Source organism: Raphanus sativus, chromosome 3 (genome assembly GCF_000801105.2).
Source record: "Raphanus sativus cultivar WK10039 chromosome 3, ASM80110v3, whole genome shotgun sequence".
NCBI classification, from domain to species: Eukaryota; Viridiplantae; Streptophyta; class Magnoliopsida; order Brassicales; family Brassicaceae; genus Raphanus; species Raphanus sativus.
Genome location: NC_079513.1, coordinates 17912857 through 17922227, shown reverse-complemented (window position 1 = coordinate 17922227; position 9371 = coordinate 17912857). Strand labels below are relative to the sequence as shown.

General features: G+C 28.9%; 1 protein-coding gene and 1 pseudogene across 1 annotated transcript; one reads left to right on the top strand and one right to left on the bottom strand.

Moving 5' to 3' along the window:
* Positions 1-670: 670 nt before the first annotated feature.
* Positions 671-2698, top strand: LOC108808664 (uncharacterized; annotated as a pseudogene).
* Positions 2699-7824: 5126 nt separating this feature from the next.
* On the bottom strand, positions 7825-8369 carry LOC130509075 (protein TIFY 5B-like). The gene has a single exon (XM_057004642.1). The coding sequence runs from the start codon at positions 8305-8307 to the stop codon at positions 7948-7950; it is 360 nt and encodes a 119-aa protein (XP_056860622.1). The 5' UTR covers positions 8308-8369; the 3' UTR covers positions 7825-7947.
* Positions 8370-9371: the final 1002 nt, after the last annotated feature.

Sequence of the window (9371 nt, the reverse complement as noted above, 5' to 3'; positions counted from 1 at the left end):
CACATAGTTTTGCCCTTTTTCAAAAAAAAACTTATACACATAGTCTCGTAAAATGTAATATAAAAATTTATTGACCATATGCCACCATTATTTGGTTGTTTGAACAAAAAAAATCATGTTCTTGCATAACTGTGTATGTTGTGATATGATGTAGGCGAAGAGTAAATATATGGAAGTAAAGTTAGTGATACGACATGAGCCTATGTTGGTCTATGCCACAATTATTTGGTTTTGGAAGATCAATTAGCATAAACATACACGATCTTTGTATGCTTACGTTGTAAATGAGTCGGATATTTTTTCTCTTATGTCTGGAATGATATGGAACTCGTTGATTTAAGAGTGGTTCAGTTTTATATAATCTAATTATATTAAGAGATTAACCAAAAATATTATAAAAGTGTTACTGGTTAGGTTTAACTAATCTATGTTGGTTAAAATTTGGTTTAATTTAAATTGGTAGGTTACATTGTATAGGAGGCATGATATATTCTAGCAATAACTATGAAAGGGTCCAAAATTTAAATGAGAACTTCAAATAGTAGATAATTCCTAAATTAATAGATTAGATTTATTTATGTTTTTACCGACCAGATAATTAAGAAATCTATAAAAGAATAAAAGTGAGATGTCAAAAAACGTTGGAAAATCTTTGGTGTGATATATAATTAAGGAGGCATAGCTGGTCGTCTTGGTAGATAAACTCAGATCACACACCCCCTTGATTCACAATTTCACATTAAATTCTTTCATAACACATACGTTTCTCTCGGATAACACGTCTCTATGGATTTGGAGAAGAAGCTTGTTTCCATAATATGCCTCCGGGTTGAAGCAGTGGTCGCACTTAGAGAAGGTAGAGAAGGAAAAATTCACCTCATAGAGAAAGTCCATGGTGATCCCAAGAAAACAAATGCGAAGCCGACACCAAAACGTTCACCAAACTTCTTCAAGCAGAAGGTACCAGTTATGTCTGCTGCAGGAAATGCTATGGTAATGGCCACGAAGAACCTTACAAGAATCCACCAATCAAACACCCTCTTCACCCGAAACACAATCTCATGTTTGTCGGGTGTGACGATGATGTAAAAGCTAGGAAATGCTTTTGCTGTGAAGATCCTCTCGAGGAGCTATTTTACTGCTGTCCAAGTTGTGATTTTGCTATAAATCTGGCTTGCGTCGTGAACAAGCAACCGCTCTTTTCCATAGAGCATCCAAAGAGGCATGAGCATACAGTCACCTTGTTTCCTAGACAGGTTACCACAAGTTGTAACGTTTGTGCGTTGGATCATTCAAGGTGTCCGATCTATATATGTCCTTCTTGTGACTTTGTAGTTCATAAAAGGTGTATCGATCTGCCGTGGGTGATACGGATATCTCGTCATGAACACCGCATCTCTTTTACGCCTAATTTTGACTTGGGAGATAATGGGGTTTGTAGCATCTGCCGTAAAAGATTAACAACGACTATGGAGGATATTCTTGTAACAAGGATGGTTGCTCTTATGTTGCTCACTCGAGATGTGCGACGGGAAAAAATGTTTGGGATGGGAAGGAGCTTGAGGGAGAGCCAGAAGAAGAGATAGAAGAAGAACTCGAGCCGTTCATGCGGTTAAGTGATGGAATCATAAGGCACTTTAGTCATGAACTCCATCATCTTAAACTGAATGAGGAGACTGTTGATACAGCTAATTATGACGAATACAAAACGTGTAAAGCGTGCGTCCTGCCTATTTATTACGGTAACTTCTACTCATGTCTAGATTGTGATTTCATCCTCCATGAAACATGCGCAAATCTTTCTCGCAGAGTATATCATGCCATACATCCACATCGACTTACTCTACGAATGGAATCTCCTTATCTATTCTCATGCTCAGCTTGCTCGAAAGTGTGCAGTGGTTTCTATTATGAGTGTAGCCAAGGATGTCATTTCATGTTGCACGTACAGTGTGCTACGATTTATGAGCCATTGATCCATGCAAGTCACGTGCATCCTTTGTTCCTAACATCTGAACCTGAAGAGTATAGGAGCTGTTTGATTTGCCATGACTCGGGATTACGTTTTGGTTCTGGTTCTAGCGAGACGTTCAATTGCATTGAATGCGACTTTTCTTTGTGTTTCAAATGTGCTAGTTTACCTCAAAAGGTGAGGTATAAGCATGATGAACACATCCTTACTCTTTTTTATGGAGATCAAGAAGCAAGTCAGACCAATCATAATTGGTGCGAGATATGTGAGAGGAAGATAAAGCTAGGCAAACGGTTTTATGCGTGTGATGAATGTTGTGTTACTCTACATATTAAATGTTTGCTTGGAAAAGACATGCACTCGAGCTTCCGTTCATATTCCTCCGGTCCTGAAAAGATTGATATTCTACCCAATAATCGGATGACTCGACCGATATGCTCCACATGCCACAAACGTTGTCAACAAAAAATGGTCTTCCAACGTTATGGATCCAAGCAGTGTTCCTTTACTTGTATGGGAAGATATTCTCCTAGCTAATGTGAATGTATATCATTAGCTAATGGTTGTTTCTCTATAAGTTATTTTTTGTGTGTATTGTTGCTTGATGCTTATTGAGCTATTGATAAAGGTTATATGTGTAATATGTTGGAGATAGATAACCCTTTATCTTGTCAGTTTATTATGTGAAAATAACAATTGGGATAGATCACATGGGGATGAAGAAGTAACACTCAGTGCACAATTTTGCATTGTTTTTAGCCTCCACGCCATCCAATAGCAACACTACAAAACATCCCCCGTTAAAGGGTAGGATGGTATTTGAGCTACTTATTCATCCTTATTGCATATGTAAATAAAATAGGAATCAGGATCCTCCAGTCTCCACAACATAATCATGTGGCAACTTTCCTATATTTGACATAGGGACAGCTTCAGGACACGATCACGCTGACGAGCTACAACCTCCTGATCTTGCTGCAGAAACTCAGAGGAGTGAAATGGGTTAAGGAAAGAGTGCAGTTTTATAAAAAGAAGCCCAACAGGTAATGACTTTTAACAGGTGCATATAGATCTAAGACATTCACAATAATAGCATAGCTATGTCTAGAATTATAGAGACTTCAAACATTTTTAAGAATTTAAATAAAAAATCACAATTTAGGGATTTAAATCTAAGTTTTTTAAAATTTTTTTTTGGAAAAAGAGGCAAAACTAATGTTTTTTTGGAACAAGAAGGAAAACTAATATTTCATTCAGTTTTATCCAGATCCTACCTTGTCTAACGATCAACAATGGTACAACTGTCTCGGAGTTAAAAGCAACACACAAGCTTTCAAACTAAAGGATTTTGGTCAAGTCTAGTATTTCTGTGGATTAAAGATTGCGAGAACACCCTCAAGTTATATCAGCCTGCCAATTGGAACACCTATTCATCGATTCAAATTAGTGCAGAGAATGGAGACGTGGATTCTGATCCAACAGTCTAACGAGGTCTCAGTGGTAACACATTCACAAGAACAGACATGTGTTCATAAGTTATGCCAATATCTTTCTTAACCTCGCAATCATCATCTAGAAGCAGCTCATCTTATTGTTATATACTCCCTATGGATTTAAAAGATGTTTAGAATTTACAAAAATTAAAATATATACTTTAATTTATTAGTTTTTACTTTTGTCTTCTTTCCAGTAAAGTTCTTCCACTTATTTTTTTTCAAATTTTAATTTATGTTTTAGTTTTAAAGTAAAAACTAGATTTTGACCCGACCTTTGAAAGGGCGGGTATATTTTTATTTTAATTTTTGTAAAAAAATTAACCTTTATAGTTTTGTTATTTTTTATAATTACATCTGTGTTTAATATTTTAGTATAACTTTTTGTAACGATATTAAGTATGTCAGGTTGCATAACTATACACTTATGCCATCTATATTTAGAAATTAATTTTTAAATTAATTTTTAAAGTTTGTAACATATTATATTTACTTAATAGTTACCTAACATAATTATTAAGAATATTCATACCCACAAAAATGAATCGTAGTCGACCGGAAAATCAAAGTCTCATAATCTATTATATCTGGCATATACATTCAGACGGTTTTTAAAGTGTTATATCCGAAAACCAATATCAAATCTAACTTGAATCGAAAACCTGACAATTTTTTTGAAAAATGTTTGATTTTTTTAATATATTTTGTTATATATGTATATATATGTGTGTGTAAATGAGTTAATATGATCTTCACTAACTTTAAGTAAAATTACATTTAATAATTATTTTTAATCAAATAACCTATTTAAAATTAATAAAATATATTTTTTATATTTGTATCTTTCTTTGTAATCATATATAATTTTTTGATAATCATATTTGTGTTTTTTATTTGTATTCATATTTTAAAATGATTAGTAAGAAGTTTTGATAATTATATTGGATTTATCATATTGCATAAATATACATTTGTGACAAATTCATTTAATACAAAAATGTTCCCTGAATGTTTTTGTTTATTAAATAAATACTCAAAAAATAAAACTGAAGATGATTATGTTTGGTACATTGGGTAGGTAATGGTATTTAAGATGATTACGTTATTTTTCTGAGCAAGATGATTATTATGTTATTATCTCCCACTATTTGCATCTTTATTTAATTTTTGTTTATATTTGATTAAATAAGATATATATATCAGTTACAAAGAGTAGCCACCGATAATTAGGCAATATGAGCGGTGGTTACATCCACAATCTATATTTCAGTTTAGATGCAGTTATACTAAAAAATATGTATCATTAAAATTTTAAATTAGACCTAACATATATCAACTGGTCATGTTCCAAAATTAATAGTATTGACTAGTTTTTGACCCGCCCTTAAAAGGGCGGGTATATATATTTTTTTAATTTAATTTTTGATATTTTTTTCTTTCTGATTATATTTTTTTGGTAATCATATTTTTGTATAAATTTTAATCAAAATATATTTTATTAAACAATAGCAATTTAAAAATTGATTCAGTATCGCACAATTAAGGCTGGATTACGGATTGAACTCGTCCGCTGACCCGCCAACCCGCGGGTTTTTAATTTTGTTTTGGTTATAAAATATGACCCGCACAACCTGCAAACAAATAATTTTGTACCCGCATCCGTTCCGCTTAATTTTAAGGTTATCCGAGGGTTATATATATTTTTAAATCGTTATTTCATTTAATTTTTATAAAAAATATATTTATAATAAAAAATTATACATGATTTAAATAAGGGCGAGTATAGTTATAGCTTCCCCTCGAATTTATGCTTAGCAGTTATCATTCTTAACCATTTACTTTATAATATTACTCAAACTCTTTTATCAGTTATATTAATATGCAGATAAGCAGTTATATATAGTTTTTTTTAAATTGGACACAACTATTATCAAGAAGGAATGATCTTATTTTAATGGTATTAATCATAAATACCGCCTTAAAAAAACGTGATAACTGATTTTGGTAGAAAAAAATATAATATGGTCAGCGTTTTGATATAGTTATAGATGCAGTTAAATTCAACTTTTTTAATTGGACTTAACTAATATCAACAGGACATGTTCATATTTTAATAATATAGATATGTTACTTTATTTTCAAATAATAATTTTTTAGAAAAAAATAACAAAGTATTGTTACTATTTTGATTGGTAACAAAATAGTAATTAAATAGATATATTAAATAGATAAAACAATATAAGTTTTTCATAAAATAGATCTTCTAAACTAACGTTATATATTATTAGAAAATTTAAATGTTTATATTACTTGCATATTTATTTAACTTAGAAAAAGTTCCTTGCAATTAGTAGGCAATTTAAATAGTTGTTAGATCCAGAAAATATATTTTATATGTTCCTGATTATAAGGAAATCTAATGAAAAAAACAACTTATTTTGTAGTTGTATTATAAACATTCACATCTATATTTAATTTCTGTATATTGCTAACTTGATTAAAAACAAAATATATTGATGCAATTATGGGGGTGATCACGTGGTGGTTTTTTTTTTGTTTTTTTTTAACACAGATCACGTGGTGGTTATTAGGCGAATTTGATGGTTATAAAATTCGCTTACAAAAGGTAGTTATATTTGAATGGTATGTATTTTCGTTATATTGATGCAGTTATCATTTTTTTTTTTTGAACCTTGGCTTAAGTTATCATATCAAAAGGTAGTTATGGTTAAAAATAATTGTTGGACTCAACATGAATAGAATAGATGTATTAACTAAAGCTAGAACATCAATCCTCTAGTCTATATTTGAGAAGTGATTTGCCACATGTCTTCTCTACAATCGTTTTTACAAAAAAAATTGTGATGTGGCTATTAAGATTGATGACATGTCATATGGTTAAATATGACATAGACAATTACATTTAATACTGATATATATTTTTGGAAATCTTTTTAGAATATGACAATAACTCATATATTACATTTAATATTGATTTATATTTTTGGTAAACTTTGTAGAATATGTTAATAACTCATAAATCATCACTAAAAATAAATATATTCAAATATGACATTTTGAATTTTGAAATATTATATAATTTTACTTTATAATTATAAAATGTTTATTATCTAAAATTTTCTAAATTTTCTGAATTAAAAAAAAAATTAAATCGTAATATCATTAGTTTCTTTTAGATATCTACAAATTATATAAATATTATTTTGTTTTAATTTTTGATAACTATACAATTTTATATGATTTTAGTAATTTTTTACAAGTTGATTTAATACATTTAACCAAATGAAATAAATAATTTTTTTAATCTAAGATTTTGACTTTATATATATCATATATATTATTAAATATAATTTAAAATTAAAAAAATATTTTCTCTTAATTTATGCTTAATTAATGATATTTATATTAATTATTGGTCAAAAATAAAATATATAATATTAATAAATTACAATTTAAAATATAAAATTTAACTTTTAAAAAATTCATCGCTATACATGGTGCAGGAAAACACCTAGATTAATAATTGTGACATGACTACTAAAATTGTTAGCATGTCTTATAGATTAATATGACATGAACAATTATATTTAATGATAATTTATTTTTTGGTAAACGTTTTAAAATATGGTAATAACTCATATATTATATTTATTGTCGATTTATATTTTGGATTTTTTTAAAATGTGGTAATAACTCATAAATCATTATTAAAATAAATATATTTAATTATGTCATTTCAAATTTCAAAATATCATTTAAACTAAAAATATTTCAAATATACATATTTTAAAAAAATTATAAAAATTAAATCATAAAATCAAATTAAATCGTAAAATCATTAGTTTTCTTATATTTTTTCTACAACCATTACTTTCTTATATATATCTACAGATTTTATAAATATTGTTTAATTTTAATTTTTGACAATTATGCAATTTTACATATTTATTTAATATATTTAATTAAAATAAATAGATAGAAAAATCTACCTAAGATTATAATTTTAAATATATACATGCACATTTTTTAAATATAATTCAAAATAAACAAAATTGTTATTATCTTAATTTTAATTTTCAGTTAAATCAAATTTATATTAAAATATTGATAAGAAAAAAGAAAATTTATAATATTAATAAAAAATTAAATATAATTATATTTATCTATTAAAATATTTTAAAATTCTTTTACTGCACATGGTGCAGGAAAACACATAGTCTCCTATATACAAGGAAAAAACTAAAACATGAAATGATGAAACATATGAGGAAATACTTAAAAGGTGCTAAAGGTATGTCTTTTGGTTCTGTACATGAGTCTTTGGTTTGGTTTGAGTCCTGAACTTTCAATGTTTTTTTTTTTGATAGACCTGAACTTTCAATGTTGCAAGAAAAAACACTTTGATTCAAATAATTAAAATTGTGCTAACTCAAATATCTAATAGCATGAGAAAAACTGAAATCACATAAACATATTTATTGGGAATCGGCGGTAAGGAGAAGAAGCCTGAATCCGAATATTCCGTTTCTGAAGAAAGCTACGAAGAGATCTCTTCGTAGAGGCCTTCTGATGATGAACTCGATACAAATTGCTTGGAATTACTGAAGGATCTGAGCCGTCTGAACTTTCCAGTGACAATGATCTCTCTTCCCTATCTCTTCTCGCTAGTGATAGTAAAGCTGTTGCCTGGAGTTGGATAAGATCTGAAGAAACACAGACCTGAGGTTCTTGCTTCGGTTGTGGAATTTCAGAGCTGTTTGATTCATAAGAAGGAGGAGGAAGAAGGCGAAGTTCCAAGTCGCAGTTGCTTTGCATCTCCATTTTTCTTTCTTAATTTGTAAGTAAAAAGGCTTGTGAAGTTTTTGATGGTGATGATGAGAGTAAGCTAGTCGATTGATTTATATATCTATGTGTCAGTGTGTATCACGTGTTGCGTATGTGTCGAAGAGAGATAAGGATCATGAAAGGACGAGACAAAAGCTGGAAACAGAACACAGTTTCACATCTCTGTTTTTTTTTCTCTCCCGCTTTTCCCACACGTGTATAATGCTTTCTAGGTTTATTTTGTTTTTCATTTGTTTTCTGTGGCTGCAAATTGTCTCTATTTTTTATTTTTTGTTAAAGGCTTAAGCTAAACACAAATCACAATTAATGCATGTAGACATTTTAGCAACTTTAATTAATAAGTAGCTTTTCAAAATACTTCAATTTTTTATGTTTAAACTTCAAACTTTAAAATAACATGGCCTTCATAATTTTTTTTTCAATCTTTATTTATTGCATTTCCTTAAACTAAAGAAAAAAAATTGTGGTATAAAAAAAATAAGAATGTGTTTTTTTGTATGTAAATTAGATTTTGTTAATGAAAAAATGAGAATGATGCAGTCGTGCATGATAGTTTTTTAATTGATATTGTATTTAAACTTTGTTTAGTTAATCATGGATCTTTTTGTTATAATTTCACTCACTAAGAGCATTTTCAATGTAAAACTCTATATTTTACTCTAAAATGAGGTAAAAGTGAATATGGAGTAAAAATGCTTCAATCCTACTCTATTTTTCTTTCCATAATAGAGTAATGAACAAAAAAAATAGATTACACTATTTATAGAGTAAATTTCATTATAGAGTGGGATATGAAGTTAGATTACAGCATTTCTTATTCAATATTTATTTTTACTCCATTTTAAAGGAAATAATGGGGTAAGGTTGGAGATGCCATAATTGATATTTAAAAAATAAAATAGATCTTTTCAATTAATAAAGTAACACTAAATTTTCTTTGGACCTATGGAAACATATCAATTGTCTATATTGCCATGAGTTAGAATCGGGACTTATTGGATCTACATCTAACCAGGAGTGGGTAATACGTCCAAGTCTAC

Coding starts and splice junctions, on each gene's coding strand:
- LOC130509075 (XM_057004642.1), bottom strand. CDS start 8,307: ATGGAGATGCAAAGCAACTGCGACTTGGAACTTCGCCTTCTTCCTCCT.